Source organism: Pan paniscus, chromosome 7 (assembly GCF_029289425.2).
Source record: "Pan paniscus chromosome 7, NHGRI_mPanPan1-v2.0_pri, whole genome shotgun sequence".
Classification (NCBI taxonomy): Eukaryota; Metazoa; Chordata; class Mammalia; order Primates; family Hominidae; genus Pan; species Pan paniscus.
In genome coordinates, this window is record NC_073256.2 from 60,624,166 (window position 1) to 60,644,077 (window position 19,912).

The following is a 19,912-nucleotide window of genomic DNA, read 5'->3' on the forward strand; positions in this document are numbered from 1 at the left end:
GGTGGTGGGACAGGAAGTTGGTTGTATGCATGTACTTTTCTCTGTGGCCAGTAGGTGGGGACTCCATGCCATCAATACTCATTATTTTAATGGTTAGATTTTTTTTTTTTTTTTTTTTTTTGGGGGGGGACGTAGTCTTGCACTGTTGCCCGGGCTGGTGTGCAGTGGCGGGATCTTGGCTCACTGCAATCTCTGCCTCCTGGATTCAAGCGATTCTCCTGCCTCAGACTCCCGAGTAGCTAGGATTACAGGCGCCCGCCACCATGCCCAGCTAATTTTTTTTTTTTTTTTTTGTATTTTTAGTGGAGACAGGGTTTCACTATGTTGGCCAGGCTGGTCTTGAGATCTGCCTGCCTCGGCCTCCCAAAGTGCTGGGATTACAGGCATGAGCCATTGCGCCTGGCCAACTGTTAGAATTTTTTTTTTTTTTGAGGCGGAGTCTCGCTCTGTCGCCCAGGCTGGAGTGCAGTGGTGCGATTTCGGCTCACTGCAAGCTCTGCCTCCCGGGTTCACGCCATTCTCCTGCCTCAGCCTCAGAGTAGCTGGGACTACAGGAGCCCACCACCATGCCCCGCTAATTTTTTGTTTTTTTTTTTTTAGTAGAAATGGGGTTTCACTGTGTTAGCCAGGATGGTCTCGATCTCCTGACCTCGTGATCCACCCGCCTTGGCCTCCCAAAGTGCTGGGATTACAGGCGTGAGCTGTCGCGCCCGGCCCTGTTAAAATTTTTAAAAGGAAATTTGACCAGCCTGGCCAACATGGCAAAACCCATCTCTACTGAAAAATATAAAAATTAGCTGGGCCTGGTGGCGGGCACCTGTAATCCCAGCTACTGGGGAGGCTGAGGCAGGAGAATCGCTTGAACCCAGGAGGCGGAGGTTGCAGTGAGCTGAGATCGCACCACTGCACTCCAGCCTGGGCAAAAAGAGTGAGACTCCATCTCAAAATAAAATAAAATAAAAGGAAATTTAATTTCAAACTCTGAAACTTCCTCCAAGATCCTAAGTACTGAGGATTGCATGAGTCTTTGGCTTTTGAAGTTAAGTGGAGTGAAAAGTTTATGCACTTTCTGATAAACAGACATGACTGGGGCTCTGGGAGGGTACAGTGTCACCATCCGAGAGTTCCTCTAGGTCTTCACCCAGTAAGAAGAGTTGCACAGGTACCTGGAGATCTTGTTCTCCTGGACTGTTACCATCTGCTTGTTTTATTAACTAGCTGGGAATAATGAGATGATATTTAATTTCCCCTGACACCCATTCCCGGTAATGATGTGTTGCTCTTTGAGCGTGTTTTAGAATTTGCATCACTGGGCTGGGGCCCCGTCTGTCAGTCAGGGGCCTCTTCTGAGCAATTGTCTCTATCTAGTCTGTGGTTCCAAGACTGCGTGGGAGGAATGCTGGGGCCTTTTTACCTCCCATTTCCATCCCCAGGGGCCTCACTGCCTCAGTTCATTTCATTAATCCTGAAGAAGAGCTTGTCCTGCAAAGGGGGAGGGGATGAAACCAGCTGAATTTCTGCCAGAGATTCAGTGGCTGGGGGTTCCTTCGCACTGGTCCTCAGTGTTTTTCTTTTTTTTTTTTCTTTCTTTTTTTTTCTTGACAGAGTCTTGCTCTGTTGCCCAGGGTGGAGTACAGTGACACAATTTCAGCTCACTGCAACCTCTGCCTCCCAGGCTCAAGCGATTCTCCTGCCTCAGTGTTCCAAGTAGCTGGAGCCACAGGCGTGCACCACCACACCCAGCTAACTTTTGTATTTTAGTAGAGATGGGGTTTTGCCACGTTGGCCAGGCTGGTCTCAAACTCCTAGCCTCAAGTGATCCACCCACGTCAGCCTCCTAAAGTGCTGGGATTATAGGCATGAGCCACCGTTCCTGGCCTCAAACAATGTTTTTCTTAAATGGCTGAGACACACATCTGTCTAAAAACTGTAGAACATGCAAGTGAGCAGTCTGAAGTCAAGAAATCTGTGACTTAAGTCTCTGTGACCTGCATTTATTTACTGGCCTAGGTACTTCAACACTTCAGGGATGTCCCCCGCTGCCTCCCCCACCCCAATCAAGCTCTTGGGAGTTAAAGAATCTCTTGTGAGTTTAAACGACTTTTGTTCCAAGAACCTCTAAACTGAGCAGTTCTGACAACTCCACCAGAGAGACGACCACCTTTCTCCTCTCTGAGAGCTGTGTCAGCATATCCCCAACAGCAGCATTGCAGCATCCGATTTATTCTTGGAACTAGGATGTCAGCGAGAACAAAAGCTGCCAGACAGCAGCCAGGAATAGGGGTTGCATCTCGCAAGTAGAAAATAGTCTAAGAGGGCCGGGTGCAGTGGCTCACGCCTGTAATCCCAGCACCTTGGGAGGCCGAGGCAGGCGGATCACGAGGTCAGGAGATGGAGACCATCCTGGCTAACACGGTGAAACCCCGTCTCTACTACAAATATGAAAAATTAGCCGGGCGTGGTGGCGGGCACCTATAGGCCCAGCTACTCGGGAGGCTGAGGCAGGAGAATGGCGTGAACCCAGGAGGCAGAGCTTGCAGATAGCGCCACTGCACTTCAGCCTGGGCGAAAGAGCGAGACTCTGTCTCAAAAAAAAAAAAAAAAAAGTAGTCTAAGAGAAGCAGAATGCAACATTACTTAGATAATGTACTTGTGTGGACTGGTTTAGGGGTTCGATTTCTAATGAGCAGAAAATTAAGACAATGGGAAACAGATGGCCCAAATACCAGCTTCTAGGCCGAACCAACGGTTGGGATGTTGCTGTGTTAGCAAGGTCATGCGAGGTTCTTCCTCCCTATCCCCACAGCGTTCCTCTCCTGCTGTCTGCTTGCTTGCCAGCCACCCCCTGGTTAATTTTCCTAAGGCATGCCCAGTTCCTCACTTCCCTGAGCAGAATCTCCATGGCTCCTCGTTGCCTACAGAAGTCAATTAAGTCCAAACTCAGTTTGGTGTTCAGAGCCCCCATAATCTAAATTCCAGCCTATGTTCCTCTTCCTGAAGTTCACTTCAGACAAGCTCAACTCATTTCTCCCTGTACTCCCCTCTCTTGGCCCTCTACATATTCATACCTCCATGGAGAGTGCCTTTTCCACACCTGTCCACAGTCCACGTCTCACCTAGTTATTTCTTCCTTAAGATTCTATTTTTTCCTTAAGATTCCCCAATCCCTCTTGCAACTGAATTCTACTACAAGTCTGCCCTTTTGTGACCGGCTCCACTGTACCTTGGTACTTCTCTAAATGCCATATTAGCCCATCAGACCAAGCATTCCTGTCCCTCCTTTTCCCGGTCTGGAGCACCTAGCCCATTGCCTTGTATGTTACAGGTGTTGTGTATATGTTAAGCGAGTGAAGCAGAATTCCAAATGATTTTAAAATGTGAACATGAATAAAGAGTGGGATACAGCATCTATAACAAAACCATTCCATTCTGATTTTGGAAAAATTGTGAAAAATATATCTGAATTTATTAAGTACAGTATAAAACAGGGTTGTGGCAACAGAAAGTAAAAACTAACATGGATTGCTATAAATATGCTGAAGCCTAGTTGTTCAAATGATACAATTCTCTCATGCTACTCTAAAGTTTATAAAGAAAAAGGATTTACACTTTACACACTGTACACAAAAGGAATACCTTCTGAGAGCCGGGGAGTGGGGAAAGGGGAAGGAGACTTGATGTCAAGGGTGCTTTTGAGGAACATGACGGGCCGGCCAGCCTGCCTCAACTTTGAGGCCCTGCTGGGCTCTTGTGACTATAAATATACTGTCTATTTCTAATGCAATCCGTCTTTCCTGAAAGATCTTGTTATCTTTTACTATTGAGACATGCTTTCATTTTTGTGGTCCTGTTTCCAAAGCTGCTCACGGTGACAGGTCAGGAGGTTGGGCTTTAGCTGAAAACAGGGTGGCATGGCCACTTTCTGCCCAGGGAGGAGGCATTCCTGGAGAGGCTAGTGTGCATTCATGTCTTCCCATCTGACAGAGTATCCTGAAATCAGACCAAGTCCTGAAAACTTCCAAAATGGGAAGTATCTGGGAAAATGCACTCTTCCCTCTCCTGTAGGGTCTCGTCCCGCTTCTGCGGTGTGGTGGGTCTGGAGAAGTCTGTAGAGAAGCACTCTGCCTTTGCAGTGTCTTCTGAAGAAGAAGAGGCGGGATCTCATTTGCTTTTGAGGAGTCGGGTGTTCCTGGTCACGGTCGCATGTTGTCACGAATCCAGTCTAGGTAGTTGGTAACCTTGGTGTACACACCCGGGACATCCTTCTGTCCACAGCCCAGGCCCCAGCTGATGATGCCCACCAAAGTCATGCGGCCATCGTTCAGACACACGAGGGGGCCTCCCGAATCGCCCTGCAAAGGAGATAGCAGGTTTGGCGTTTGCAAAAAAAGCAGACTATCTGGAGAAAGTCAGTATGTGTAGCATGAACATCGTAATCTTCAAAATACAGCAGGCCCTTCAATAATATTCCATTCAATGTCATTTCATTATAACATTGATGAGGAAAACAAAAATCAATTCCTGTCTGGGGACACTGTCTGCCTGGGTTTTGTCCAGGTACCCCGGTTTCCTTCCACATCCCAAAGCTTGCACATTAAGCCAACTGAGGATGTGTCTACATGGGCCCAGTCTGAGTGAGTGTGGGTGTTAGTGGCTCTGCAATAGGATGGTGGCGTCTGTCCAGGGCTGGTCCCGCCTGGCGCCCTGAGCTGCCAGGTGGCTCTGGCCACCCCCACCCAAGACCCTGAACCGGAATAAGCAGGTTGGAAAATGAATGAATACAAAGTGTTATAAAGTAAAAGTCTGTCTAGTCTGTGATAAATACACGAATGCATGATGATAAACTGTGAGGTGTGGAGGCAGTCAGGGAGCCTGCCCTATTTGTGATTGTTTTTGAACTTCATGGTAGTAAGAGGTGTTCCTTACCATTTTTGCTTTGCAAACATTTATTCCCTGAATTAACCCACCACTATTATGGCCGCCATCACTCACTTATTCTCCAAAAATTGGGTAAATAAATACCATGTTTGTTTTTATTAACCTTTCTTAAATGTTGTATAGCTCACATTTATTTCAATATTGAATGTTAGAAGTGTTTTGGGTCTTTATTTAGAAGTTTGCTGATGTTTTTATGACTAGAAATATTGCCACAAGAACTTCACTCTTCTTTTTTTGTTTTTTTGTTTTTTTGTTTTGAGACAGAGTCTCACTCTGTCACCCACCCAGGCTGGAGTGCAGTGGCGCAATCTCAGCTCACTGCAGCCTCCACCTCTGGGGTTCAAGCAATTCTCGTGCTTATGGGCACGCACCACCACACCTGGCTAATTTTTGTGTTTTTAGTAGAGGCAGGGTTTCACCATGGTGGCCAGGCTGGTCTCGAACTCCTGACCTCCGGTGATCCGCCTGCCTCAGCCTCTCAAAGTGCTGGGATTACAGGCATGAGCCCCGCACCTGACCAACTCTTGTTTATATCAATTAGCTGATGGTAAAATTGGTTTTGGAATTAGCTGATGGTAAAATTGGTTTTGTTATACGTCATTTCACTTACAGTTGCAGTTTCTAAGAACCTATTTTTTCCAGGCATGCTGTTAAGTGGAGACTTACTGAAGAGTGGGTAGATTGTATCTCAGTTATCTTGGTCCCATGGAGGATTAGGCTGTATCTATTCTAGTAAAGTAAATTACTCAAACGTTTCAGGCCTCAAAAACCCTGGCTTGGCTCCACCACTTACTAGCTGATGGCCTTAGACTAACCATGCTTCGGTTTTCTTATCTGTACCATAGAGATAATATTCATACTACCCATAGAGTGGTTATGGCATTCAGTAGAAGAATGCATGAAAAGCACTGGAAGACATCTAGTAAAACTCTTGGTAATTGTTAGCTGTTCTTATATTGAATTAAAATGATTTGGTTTTGCTTTTAACTAAGCTTGCAGATAGATAATGGTTTCACTTTGGTACAACCTTTTTGTTTTTGGACTGTAAGCTGGTACAGCTGAGGTTGCTGAAGAAACCATTCAAAAAGAAACTAAATCCTGTCAGGGAATCAGAGGGGAAACCGCCGATATGACTGCCTTGCGAAAACAAAGCCCACACATCCTTCAGCACCAGAGCCTGGCCTCACTTCTCTTTGTATCTCTTCTACCCCCAGCCCCTAAAGGAGAGCCTGGCACGCTGCAGGCACTGAAATGTCTGAGGAAGATCAATTCCTTGGCTCTGTGCAGGTCTTAATACCAGCAGGCTGGCCTGTCCTCCCATACCCCAGTATCTGGCTAATCATGAAATCTAAGTACTAATTCTGATAAGGATGCCCACACAAAGGACCTCAAATAGTGTGCTTTCCCAGGGTATTAGGGCTGAATGTGAGTTTTGAAAACTTCTTTCTCACATCATCTAGATCCTGCTTCCCAGTAAGTTGCCTTTCTTCCTTCTCCTTCTACAAAGCAGACTCCAATTCTCTAGTGCCAACAGAGGCAAACATTTCTTTCTTTTTTTTTTTTTTTTTTTGAGATCGAGTTTCGCTCTTGTTGCCCAGGCTGAAGCGCAATGGCGCGATCTCGGCTCGCTGCAACCTCTGCCTCCCGGGTTCAAGCGATTCTCCTGCCTCAGCCTCCTGAGTAGCTGGGATTACAGGCATGTGCCACCATGCCAGGCTAATTTTGTATTTTTAGTAGAGATGGGGTTTCTCCATGTTGGTCAGGCTGGTCTCAAACTCCTGACCTCAGGTGAGCCTCCCACCTCAGCCTCCCAAAGTGCTGGGATTACAGGCGTGAACCACCACACCAGGCCGAGGCAAACGTTTCTTAATTGTGTGGCTCTCTCCATCACTTCAATAGTCAATCAATTGCCTGGGCTGAAAGGAAATCCTGTACAGGTGGAGTTGCCTGTGCAGATCCTGGGGAAATTTCCTGCAGTTTAGAATTCTTAGGTTTAGGTGACTTTGATCTTCCTCCAGTTGCTTTATTCTGTGAGGCCCTCATCTAGAATCCCCAGGGGTATCACTAAGAGGAAATCACTCCACTCTGGTGATAACTTTTTTCTTTGGTGAAGAACCTGTTGTCCCAGGGGCATTCTCCCCTGGGTTGTGCCCAGCATGGGCACGCCACTCCTGGTTACCTGGCAGGCGTCGTGCAAGTTTGCCTGGGGCCCGCCGCTCCGAGTGTCTCCAGCACACAGCATGTTGTCGGTGACTGTTCTGTTAAGTAAATGTTGTGATGTGCAGCGGCTGGATGGGTACAGTCTGACATGAGCCTCCTTCAGCCGCTCCGAATAGAAAGGAGACACTGAAAGGGGAGAACCATCATATGGTTTTAGGGAAAGTTATTTATAAACGTTTTTGAAAGAGAAAGCCAAATTTTCCAATAATAGCTAACATTGATCAAGATTCAACATGTATTAGGTCGAATCCTATGACACTGCTGGTATTTTATCGTTTTGACCCACAAAAACAGCAGGATTCCGGGACTGAACCCACAGCCTCTCCGTAGTGGCACTGCTGATGCTTCGGACCAGGGAGGTCCCTGTTGTGGGGGATGGGGACAGTCCCGAGCCCTGCAGTGTGCAGCATCCCTGGCTGCACTCACTGAAGGCCGGCGTTAACCCTCGCCCTAAACTGTAACAACCAAAAACGTCTCCAGACCTCGCCAAACGTTTCCTGGGGGACAAAATCACCCCAGCTGACAACCATTCGTTCAATATTATCTCATTTAACCCTCCTAATCTAATTAGGGAGATAGTTCTATCTCCACTTTACCAACGAGGAAACTGAGGCTGGGAGCAGTTCAAAATAAAAATCCATGTCCACGGTCACACAGCTCAGCAAGTGGGATTTGAAATCGGGTCTTTGTAACTCCAGCTTCCCAGAACCCACACGCTTAGCGACTGTACTCCACTTCCTACTCAGAACCTTCCCAACACCTGCAGCACTTCTAGGCCCTCATACTGTTGTGTCCTTTCCTCGCCTGCAGTGTCCCTGTGAGGCAGACACAGCAGAGACGGGCCCCCACGACACAGGGAGACGGGACTGGCGTCAGTGCCTGACCCGGGGCTGGAACCTCGCTCTCCTGACCCCATTTTCCTCTGGTGGACCGCAGCCTCCCCTGCTGTCCCGCAGACAGTATGGGGCCGAGACTTCCTTCCACTTACAGGCCTCATGCTTGCCGTAGCCGGAGAGCTCACACTCCGTCCAGTCCGGCAGCTGCAGGTCCGCCGGGGGAAGGCACACAGTGCGGACCACGCTGCTCTCCTGGGCACAGCGGGACGAATCCGATTTCAGCTGCAGCAGCGCTGGGAGGGAGAAAGGAGGAGTGAGCTGGCGTGAGGGCCTCGTCCCCGGGAGGGGAGGAACACGCAGGAGGGGCAGGGGCTGGAGGAGGAGGCCCGTGTGTGTAAACATAGGTGAGTGCATGTGGGTGTGTTGTGTGATCTGTATGAACTGGAGCCGGGAATGACGAGCTCTTACCAATGTCATTGTCGTAAGTGTCATCATCGAATTCCTTATGGACAATGTATTTTTCTACTTCAAATTTCTGCTCCTCCTCGCCAGGGACCACCCGGTATGTTCTGCCCAAGATCACCGTCAGGTGGTGGGGCGGAAACCTGGTGGAGAAACAGCCTTAGAATGCTATTTTTGCTGTGGGATTTCCCCTAAAGGGCTTGGTTTCTAGGCGTTAGAGGGTGGAAAAACCAACTGGGTTTCCGAGCCCCTACCTCTCCTGGAAGCAGTGGGCGGCAGAGAGAATCCAGCAGGAGCTGATGAGTATGCCCCCGCACAGGAACCGCTCTCCGGGCGACCTCCTGTGCTTGGCAAAGATGGCAGCCTGCCAGGGGTGGGAGGCGATGTCGGCGAAGAGCCCTCCTTTGATGCGAAACTGAGGCTGGCTGTACTGTCTCAGGCCGCAGGTGGCTGCGGAGGAAAGGACGAGGAGGCAGTCAGTCCCACAGGCCTCCTGCACGTGTGTAGGTAGAGTGAGGAGGCCATCAGCATGGCTGTAAAACCACAACTTTCACTTGGTGGGATCAGCATGCCGAATGTTGTCCATACATTCTCTTTAGTTCCCACAGCGATAAGTTTCAGGAGGCGGAGACGTTTTTGCCCAAGGTTGCAATGGCACCTGGATTAGTTCCCAAGTATGTTTGACTCCAAAACTGGGGATCTGCCATCCTTCATTCCTTCTAATGTTTTCCTACAGCCATTTCCTGGCCTAAGAAATGAAGAATTGCAGCTTCCTTCTGTGGAATGTCTGCTCATTTCTTTTCCATCTGTCCAACCTTACCCATGCTTCAAGGCCCAGGTGCAATCCTGCCTCCTTGCAAAGCTTTCCTGACGTCCCCACCTGCTCAGCTCTGAGGAGCTTAGGGACACGGACCACTGAGGACTCACACTAATGCCCTTGGGTGTGAGTTAGCTGGTGGTCTGTGTCTCATCGTCCCAGTTGGACTTGTGTTCCTTGGGGAACATTCTGGCTGATCTGTGTTCACAGGAGGTGATTAATAACCTACTCTCTGGCCATTTCCAAACTAAAGTTTCATTTTTTAGCAATATGCACCAACTTGAATCTCCTGTCTCTCACCCACATCATGAGCCAGCTCCCCTGTGTGAAATAGGTCAACAGGAAACGTGGAAGATCTCACAGTGGAAGTACATGCCATTGGGGTCAGAGGGCATGAGGGCAGGCCCTAGCTTTACCTCCCGGCGCCCAGCGAGCTTGGGCAGGCCACCTGGCGTCTGGGAGACTGCTTCCTACTCAGTAAACTGGAGGTAGGAAGACCACCTCCACCACGCTGTTAGACGAATGTGGTGAAGGCACTTTATTATCTAAGGAGCCATGCATGCAAGGCCTCCTCCTCATTCCCCATTACTCTCAGCAACACCAATAGAAGCGTCTAGAGAGAGCCGGGTAGAGCCTACTGACTTCTCAGAGAGGTTGCTGTGTTCTTTTCTTTCTTCTTGCCCCTCCCCACCACCCCCATGCATGGGTCATGGACACCCGCCCACCCACCGTGGCTTCAGTCATGGAAGCCCCCTCCCCACCCAGCCTGGAAGTCTGGTAGGCACACAGTCTGCACCAGACAGCCATGAAGGCCTAGAAAGTGGCGAGGAGATGGTGAAGAAGGGAGACCAGGTGCAGGGAGGCAGCCGGGGCCCAGCCCTTACAGCAGGAGGGCACATCACAGTACTCCCACGTCAGCCTGCGGTTCTTCAGCACATGGCACCAGGGCTTGGCGTCCCCATCAGGATTCCTAAATGATAAGAGAGTTTAAGGTTTCCTTTTTATCTTCTTATTTTTTAATTTTTGTAGAGATGGGGTCTTGCCATGTTGCCCAGGCTGGTCTTGAACTCCTGGGCTCAAGCAATCCTCCTGCCTCAGCCTCCCAAAGTGCTGGGATTACAGGCATGCACCACCACACCAGGCCAGGAGTTTCAGATTTTCAATCCCATTTTCAGCCACATCACAGGCCATGTAAGAGTAGAAGGAGACTCAGTAAACCAATGAAAACCACTGAGCTGGGAGGGAGGACGCCGAGTTCATCTTGACTTTGTGGCACACCCCCACCCTAGGAGAACTTCTCTTTAACTTTGTTATCCGGTCAGTAATGTAGTGTTCTAATCTCATAGGGTTGTCAGACAGAACTGTGAGCTGTCCTGTTACGGAACTCTTACAAATCATTGCAATAAAGATGTCATGAGAACAGCTGAGGACTAAATGGTTACAGGCCAGGACCCTTAACTTGGGATTTAGGTTGGAAAACTGGTAGACCTTGCTTTTCACAATATGTGTTATTCTAGCAAGTGAAGAGGTTGGACTAGATAATATCCATGGGTGCTTCCCACGCACTGGGTCTGTCATGCAACTTGAGACATCGGATCTTCCCCCGTCTCACACCCTAATCCCACGTTCTGCCGAGACCTGAACCCCCAACCCCTGTGCTACCTACCGGCAGTAATTATGTTTGCCCAGGCCCAGTGCCTGGGCACTGGGGTTCTGTGCTGTGTAAACCTTGCCTATCAGGATCATGGAATTCCACGGGAGGCAGGAGGCACCCGACTCGGTGAGGCTGTGCGTGCCACGGTAGGCTGACCCATTCCCAAAGTAGCAGTCACTGTTTCCTAGGAGAAAAGAATTCTCAAACTGAAACAAAAACAAATTCTGAAGCACGCAAGTCAGGGCTGGGGCTTGAAGTGGAGCTGCCGGTCGAGGAAGCTGGAGGCTGCTAGCCCGGCTCTGAGAAGAGTGTAACACCTCACACTTCCCCTTTTGTTGCCCAGGCTGGAGTGCAATGCGCGATCTTGGCTCACTGCAATCTCCACCTCCTGGGTTCAAGCGATTCTCCTACCTCAGCCTCCCGAGTAGGTGGGGTTACAGGCATGCGCCACCATGCTACGCTAATTTTGTATTTTTAGTTGAGACAGGGTTTCACCATGTTGGCCAGGCTGGTCTTGAACTCCTGACATCAGGTGATCTGCCCGCCTCAGCCTCCCAAAGTGCTGGGAGTACAGGTGTGAGCCACCACGCCCGGCCTGAGCCTTTTTCCCCCTCTTTGAGTCCTTTTACTTAGAGATGGCAAGGGGGTTTCATCTCCACCGGAAGTGGCTCCCTAGATTGCTATGTTGAGAGAGAGTCTGGGGACATCTTCAGGTTCAGCAGGAAGGATGCTACATTCCATGAGTGGGGGCTGTTTCTGAAGCTGCTTTGAAAGCCAGTAGGGGTTTCCTTGTGTTACTTAACAGGCTGCAGTGAACCAACGTGCTTCAGTGGGGCTGGGGTGGGGGTTATTTCTCGGACTGTGTCTGCCAGTGTCCTGAGGATCTGATGATGGGCTTGGGAAGGAGGAGGGTTATGAGCCGTAGAGTGCTGCCTGTTTTCATCTATTTCCCCCATTTTTCCATTTTTTTCTCCCCACCTGAAACTGACAAAGCATACCTCTATACATAAATACCATAAATGGAAGGGATTTTCAAGATTATCTAGATCTGCGAGTCCTCATTTAGACCAGACCATGGGGGATGGGGAGGATATTGTAGAGTGACTGTAAAGTCTTCAGAGTCACAGGCATCACCCGTGGACCTGGGTGCTGAATGCATATAGCTGGTGTGTGTTTATATATATCATATATAAATTTAATATATGTGTATTACATATATATATACACACACCCACACACATATTTATGTATTTATTTTGAGGCAGGATCTCACTGTCACCCAGGCTGGAGTGCAGTGGCACAATCATTGCTCACTGTGGCCTCAACCTCCTGGGCTCAAGCGATCCTCCCACCTGAGCCTCCCAAGCAGCTGGGACCATAGGCACAAGCCACCACACCTGACTAATTTTTGTATTTTTTGTAGAGATGGAATCTCACTTTGTTGCCCAGGCTGGTCTCAAACTCCTGGGCTCAAGCAGTTCTCCCGCCTCAGCCTCCCAAAGTGCTGGGATTATAGACACGAGCCACTGCACCTGGCCCTATATATATTTAGAACTTAAAAAAAATCTTTCATAGTGCTGTGATAAATGTGATAAGTAACGTAATGATTTGTGTAAGCACCACTGAATTCATAGTACCTTTCTGTAACTTAGCATTTCATTTTTTTCTTTTTTTTGAAACAGTTTTTTGTTCTATCACCCAGGCTGGAGTGCAGTGGCATGATCTCGGCTCACTGCAACCTCCATCTCCCAGGTTCAAGCAATTCTCCTGCCTCAGCCTCCTGAGTAGCTGGGATTACAGGTGCCTGCCACCGTATCTGGCTAATTTTTGTATTTTTAGTAGAGACAGGGTTTCACCATGTTGGCCAGGCTGGTCTCAAACTCCTGACCTCAGGTGAGCCGCCCGCCTCAGCCTCCCAGAGTGCTGGGTTTATAGGCATAAGCCACTGCGCCTGGTCTTGTAACTTAATATATTTTTTTTCAATCTTGGAAGTTCTTTTTTTTTTTTTTTTTTTTTTGCATTAAAAAGTTTGAGAGGGAGCGAAAGAGAGAGAAAGCCCCATTCACCCATTAATCAAAAAAGGGAGAATCTCCATTCATTCTCAAAAGGACTGAAAACCACTGATTCAGCCCCATCCTCTCCTCCGTACAGGAGGAAATTGAGGGTCAGAGTGTGAGGAGATCAGCTCCAGGTCAGACAAATAGCCAGTCAGAGGCCAAGCCCAGGCACAGACCTAAGTCCTGTCTTTCTTCCCTCTGCAACCAAAATGACTCACTCCTGGCCTCCCCCTTTCTCCCCTCAGGTGCAGGAGGGCTGTCGGCCTGTCCTCCTGGACTTTCCTCCCCCAGGGACATTCAGGGAAAGGCGGGGTGGCTGCCACTTACCCTCGGAGCAGGCGGGGGTGCTGCAGAACTCTGAGGTGTACTTCCCCGCCTTAAAGACGTAGCACCAGGGCTTTGAGTCTCGATCTGGGTTTCTGAAAAATCAGCCAAGGGAAGGGCCAGGGTAGGTCAAAGGTGAAGCCTCTCCTTTAGGACCCAGGGACTTTGGTATCCTTTTCTGGAGGAATGGGGGGTGCTTTTTTTTTTGACAGAGTCTCGCTGTTTATCCCAGGCTGGAGTGCAGCGGCGCATCTCCTCTCACTGCAACCTCCGTTTCCTGGATTTGGGCAATTCTTCAGCCTCAGCTTCCCAAGTAGCTGGGATTACAGGTGCCTGCCACCATGCCTGGCTAATTTTTGTATTTTTAGTAGAGACAGGGTTTCACCATGTTGGCCAGGCTGGTCTTGAACTCCTGACCTCAGGTGATCCACCTGCCTTGGCTTCCCAAAGTGCTGGGATTACAGGCGTGAGCCACCATGCCCAGCCGGGAGTGCGTTTTTGGTTGTACACTGGTAGTTCTATCATGTTAGACAGGAGTATGATTTTGTTCCTGTGTTTACTTGGAGGTGAAGGATGGTTTAAGGAGATGCACATGGGTGCCAAATTGACAAGGTGTGGACTGGAATAGTCTTATATATCAACTTGGCCAGGCTGTGGCACCCAGTCAGTTAACCAAACATTCATCTAGGAGTTGTGAAAGTGTTTTATAGATGTGGTTAATATCTACAGCCAGTTGACTTTAGAAAAGGAAATTGTCCTAGATAATGTAGTTGGGCCTCGTCCAATCACTTAAAGGCCTTAAGAGCAAATATGAGGTTTCCTGAATAAGAAATTCTGCCTTAAGAGAGCAGCCTCAGCTTCTGCCTGCACTTCCAGCCTGGCTTACCAAGATGTTTCAGACTTGCCAGCCCCCACGATCCTGTCAGCCAGTTCCTTAACATAAATGTCTATCTATCTAGTGTGAAAGGAAAATAAATCTCAGGACCCCAACGTCATGAGCCAAGGGAAATGTCAAGCCGGGAACTACGTCAGGCAAACCTGCCTCTCATTTATTCCTCAATAAGATAGCTGCAAAGTTGTTTTTTTTTTTTTTAAATTCTCTACAAGGACATTCCTTGCAGGCCTAAAGATCTTTACCCTAAAACAGTTCTGTTGACTTTCACCTTGGCATTGTAAATGGATAGCTTATCTTCCCAGGTGCAGGACAGAAAATCATCCCTCTGCTCATCTGAGACAAATGCGTATCTGATTGCTTCCTCTGCCCTATTTTTTATGTAAAAATGCAGATGAACTGAGCCAGACTCAATTGTGTGTTCAGTGAAAAGCTGATCAAGGACTCAGAATACAGCCTTTTGTCTCTTATCTACCTATGGCCTGGAAGCCCTTGCTTCGAGTTATCCCAACTTTCCCGACCAAACCGGTGTACATCTCACACATGTTGATTGATGTCTCATGACTCCCTAAAATGTCTAAAGGCAAGCTGTGCCCTGACAACCTTGGGCACATGTCCTCAGGACCTCCTGAGGCTGTGTCACGGGGGTGTCCTTAACCTTGGCAAAATCAACTTTCTAAATCGATTGAGACCTGTCTCAGATACTTTGGGTTCACACACATTCTCTCTCTCTCTCTATTTCTCTCTCCTCTTTCTCTATCTCTATCTCTCTATCATCTATCAATCTGTCTATCATCTATCTATCATCTATCATCTTACATCTATTATCTATCTATCACCTATGTATCTATCATCTATCTAATCTATCATCTATCAATCTTCTATCATCTATCAATCTATCACCTATCATCTATCATCTATCTAATCTGTCATCTATCAATCTTCTATCATCTATCAATCTATCTATCACCTATCATCTATCATCTATTTATCATTATCTATCTATCATCTATGTATCATCTATTTAATCTATCATCTATCAATCATCTATCATCTATCAATCTGTCTATCATCTATGTGTCTATCATCTATGTATCTATCATCTATTTATCTTTCTAATCATCTGTCTATCATCTATCACCTATCATCTATCTATCATCTATCCATCTATCATCTATCTACCATCTATCATCTATGTATCTATCATCTATTTAATTTATCTATCAATCATCTATCAATCTATCATCTATCACCTATCATCTGTCTATCTGTCATCCATCTACCATCTATTTATCATCTATCTATCATGTATGTATCATCTATTTATCTAATCTATCACCTATCAATCATCTATCATCTATCAATCTATCATCTATCACCTATCATCTATTATCTGTCTATCATCTATCCATCTATCCATCCTGTATTGGTTATGTTTCTTGGGAGAACCCTGACGGATCTGACAGAATCTTTCCCCAGCCGTAGCAGCTTCTCACAGGGGGAATCCCTCCTTGGGGATGTGCCCTCACCTGCAGTAGTTGTGGTTCCCCAGGCCCAGCCTGATGGCGTCCGGCCTCCGCCCGCTGTAGGGCTTCTGGGCCAACACGCTGCTGTTCCAGTTGGTGCACTCGGCGCCACTCTCCGCTGTGCTCCACGTGCCCCTGTAGCTGATGCCCTGGTCCTCGTAGCACGTGGCCCTGGTATCTGACGGAGAGCAGGGCATGGATGCCTCACATGGGAGTCCCCTTTCATTCAGCCCTCAGGAGGCTCCCCTCTCTGCCCCGTCCTCCCCCAGGCCTGATGCAGGCTGGCTCAGAAGCCACAGGCTGGGTGGCAAGGGTGCCAGCCTGGATTCAGGGTCACACCTAGGCTCTGCTTGCTGTGTGGCATTGTGCTTCCTGACCCATGGCAGAAGCGCCTTCCCTATCCGTGGCCCCCACCCCTGGCCCTGCCATCGCACCCTGCCTTTCCTTCCGGGGGCGGGGGAGACTGGAGAGGTGGGATTTCAGCTCGTTTCACGTGCTCTCACCTACTCACCTATTTCACAGCACTTCCCAGCAAATCCTTCGGGGCACTGGCACACGAAATCTGAGAAGTACAGGGCCTGCTGGCAGGTGCCCCCGTTGAAACACCTTGGCTCGCTGCAACCTGTCAAGTATAAACAAGGAAGCCCCTAATGACAGCCTCCCTCTGTGTGCTCAGGCCATGGTTCCAGGAGCCCTGTCTACCACAATCCACACACACTCAAGTCCTGCAGCGTGGAACACGCGTATACCAGTTCTGCATCCTACAAATACTGTTTTCATCCTGCCTTTGGTTGAAAAAAATCCATACATAAGTGGACCCTGCAGGTCAGACAAGTGTTGTTCAAGGGTCCCCTGTACTTTCAAAGCAGCTCCAAGGATGATGTGAGTTAAAATATTAAGAATGTGCTCTATGTGCTAGGCGCTGTTGTACAGTCTACAAAAATTAGCTAATTTAATCCTCACAGCAAACCATGAAGTGTGTACTGTTATTCCCACCTCTTTACAGATGAGGAAACTGAGGCAAGCGGGCATTTGCCCAAGGTCACTTGGTCTCGCTCCCTTTTCTGCTCGTACCTTCACCTCCGCCTAAGGCCTAACAGGCCTGAAGGCTCCTTTTGAAGATTTGAACTTTCCGGGGACCATGAAAGACAGGGTTCATGACTGGACCCCTGAACTCGAAGTCTCAGTTTGAAGTCGATTTGTACTGGGCTTTTCTGTGTTTTTGTTTTTGTTTGTGTTGTTTTGTTTTGTTTTAGAGATGAGGGCTTGCCCTGTCACCGAGGTTGAAATGCAGTGGCGCAATCGTAGATTACTGCAGCCTCCAACTCCTGGGCTCAAGTGATCCTTCTGCCTCAGCCTCCCAAGTAGTTGGGACTACATACCAGGTCTGGCTAATTTTTTTATTTTTTGTAGAGACAGGGGACTTGCTATGTTTGCCCAGATTGGTCTTGAACTCCCGGGCTCCAGCGACCCTCCCACCTTGGCCTCCTAAAGTGCTGGGATCACAGGCATGCACCACCTCCCAGCCTCAGTACATACTTTTGACAGGCACTGAGTGGCACTGTGCCCTGCCACTGTTGCACCAGCAATATTCCACCCGGTTGCTTCTGAGCACAGGGCGCAGCCATGACTGATGTTGCTGGTATATCATCTGCGTTTTTTCATCTCTGCAGATCACTATGAGAAAAGACAGGCCAGCCTCATCAGAGTATGACTCAAAATGAAATGCCTCACTACCCTTGCACCTACTGAGAAAACTCCCTCACTTGCTTTCTATAGACTCCATTGCATACTCCCTTATTGAAGAGACACAACTGGAAGACAACAAGATAATGAATACTGGCCAAACATGGTGACTGATGCCGGTAATCCCAGCACTTTGGGTGGCCGAGGTGGGCGAATCACTTGAGCTCAGGAGTTCGAGACCAGCCTGGCCAACATGGTGAAACCCTATCTCTACTAAAAATACAAAAATGAGCCAGGCATGGTGGCAGGTGCCTGTAATCCCAGCTACTCAGGAGGCTGAGGCAGGAGTATTGCTTGAACCCAGGAAGTGGGGGTTGCAGTGAGCCGAGATTGTACCACTGCACTCCAGCCTGGGCGACAGAGCAAGACTCCATCTCAAAATAAAATAAAATAAATTTGCATTTCTTTTCTGAGTGCCATTGAGTATCTTCTCATATGATTTATTTATTTATTATTTATTTATTATTATTATTTTTGAAACAAAGTCTCACTCTGTCGCCCAGGCTGGAGTGAAGTGGCACAATCTCGGCTCACTGCAACCTCCACCTCCTGGGTTCAAGTGATTCTCCTGTCTCAGCCTCCCGAGTAGCTGGGATTACAGGTGCCCGATACCATGCCCGGCTAATTTTTGTATTTTTGGTAGAGACGGGGTTTCACCATATTGGACAGGCTGGTCTCGAACTCCTGATCTCAAGTGATCCACCCGCCTCGGTCTCCCAAAGTGCTGGGATTACAGGCATGAGCCACCGTGCCCAGCCTAATTTTTTCTTTTCTTTTCTTTTTCTTTTTTTTTTTCGAGGGTCTCTGTCACCCAGGCTGGAGTCCAATGGTGCTGTCTTGGCTCACTGCAACCTCTGCCTCCTAGGCTCAAGCAGTCCTCCTGCATCAACCTCCCAAGTAGCTGGGACTACAGGTGCACACCACCACACCCAGCTAATTTTTAAATTTTTTTGTAGAGGCAGGGTGGGGTGGGGGAGGCAGAGGTGTCTCACTATGTTGCCCATGCTGGTCTTGAACTCCTGGGCTAAAGCCATCCTCCTGGATCCGCCTCCTAAAGTGCTGGAGTTACAGATGTGAGCCATTGCACCTGGACTTTTTCTCATTGTAATTCACCAAAAAATATATATATGCATAACTGTCTACCAGAGTTTTTTATCCACATAAGTATTCCCACACAGAAATGATGCATTTTTGGCCCCAAAGAAAATTGACATTTTAGACTTTGCAGAAAATGTGCTACTTCTCCAAGTATTTTTGGCATAATGAAAATAGTTGAAGTACTCCCATTAATATTTTCATGCCATCTTTCTGTTTTCAAGCCAGAATGCCAACTTAAAAAACAACAACTTTACTTTCAATTAATTAAAGAAGTAGCACGTGCCCACTGTAAGTCAGACCCTTGCTGCTTCTGAGGTCACTGAGGCCAGGATAACCTGGTAGGAAGCAGGATGCCATCCAACAACGAAGGCATTAAGAGTCCAGGTGTGACTCACTCTGGGGAGTGAGTCACCCTTTTTAACACCTTTACAAAGGGTATTGCAGAGTCTTCCAGACTCGAAGGAACTGGGTCGTGAAGGAGGGAAATCGAGGGCCTAAGTGGGTAGTTTTGGACCTGAAGCTGGGCCTCGCATTCCTCAGCCTTCTAGAGTCAACTCTAGATGTGGACTTAGAGACCCCACCATGTCTAGGGGTTGCCTGGGTGGGACATCCCAGTTGGGACATCCCGGTTGGATCAACAGAGGGAAATGGATACATAGGGATGTTGTTACCAAAGCTGCCGGTGCACTGTGGTGGGATCACAGCCTAGGATGAGACCCAGAGCATGGGCCTGGCCTCGGCCGTGACTGCCCTGGCCCTGCTGCTGGCGGCTGTGTGACCCTGGGCAAGCCACTTGCTCTCTCCTGGGCTCTGCCTTCTGATCTGTATAACCAGGACCTTGGGCCAGTGGCCGCCCCCCCAGCCCCCGCTAGGTTGTGATCCCTGACAGCCTGGCTCCTTGGGGGGGAACACCTGTTTCTGCTCCCCTCAGAATCAGAACCCGCCCAGTGGCCGCAGCTGATGGGAGAATGGTGCCGACACAGGCATCTCTGTAGAATCATGCTGCAATGGCACTGTCACACCGTAGGCAGGTGGTGGGTGGAAGAAGGCAGGTGGTGGGTGGGTGATGCACCCTGCACCCCGCCCTGCCTCCCTCCCTGATGACCCCATGCACCCCTCAGCTTCACCCGACCTTGGTAAGATCTGGCTCCTCTTCTGAATCGGGCATGGATTTCCTGCGAAGAAACCAGAGGTGGAGGAAGGATCAGCACATGCCAGGTGTACTAAGAGTAAAGGCGGCCAACCCAGAAGCCCATGTGAACCTGCCGGCCAGATACCCCTGCTCAGAGAACCCCCTCGGGTAACTGGCCCAAGTGAAAGTCCATCTCCTGCCTTCTAGTCC

General features: G+C 48.6%; 1 protein-coding gene across 4 annotated transcripts in view; it reads right to left on the reverse strand.

Annotated features, from left to right (window-relative positions):
- Positions 1 to 3,433: 3,433 nt before the first annotated feature.
- The window catches only part of PLAT (plasminogen activator, tissue type), a 507,407-nt gene continuing 490,928 nt past the window's right edge, over positions 3,434 to 19,912 (reverse strand). For 3 of the 4 annotated variants that reach the window (XM_063607178.1, XM_008976915.6, XM_063607177.1), the window contains 12 exons: positions 19,703 to 19,745; positions 17,266 to 17,403; positions 16,238 to 16,348; positions 15,730 to 15,904; positions 13,312 to 13,403; positions 10,940 to 11,111; positions 10,158 to 10,243; positions 8,711 to 8,906; positions 8,463 to 8,599; positions 8,147 to 8,287; positions 7,118 to 7,284; positions 3,434 to 4,352 (listed from right to left, as the gene is read on the reverse strand). In XM_063607178.1, coding sequence (XP_063463248.1) covers positions 4,194 to 4,352; positions 7,118 to 7,284; positions 8,147 to 8,287; positions 8,463 to 8,599; positions 8,711 to 8,906; positions 10,158 to 10,243; positions 10,940 to 11,111; positions 13,312 to 13,403; positions 15,730 to 15,904; positions 16,238 to 16,348; positions 17,266 to 17,403; positions 19,703 to 19,745 — 1,617 coding nt within the window. In that variant the 3' untranslated portion in view covers positions 3,434 to 4,193. The remainder of the gene's footprint in view (positions 4,353 to 7,117; positions 7,285 to 8,146; positions 8,288 to 8,462; positions 8,600 to 8,710; positions 8,907 to 10,157; positions 10,244 to 10,939; positions 11,112 to 13,311; positions 13,404 to 15,729; positions 15,905 to 16,237; positions 16,349 to 17,265; positions 17,404 to 19,702; positions 19,746 to 19,912) is intronic. The other variant, XM_008976916.6, reaches the window with a different exon arrangement.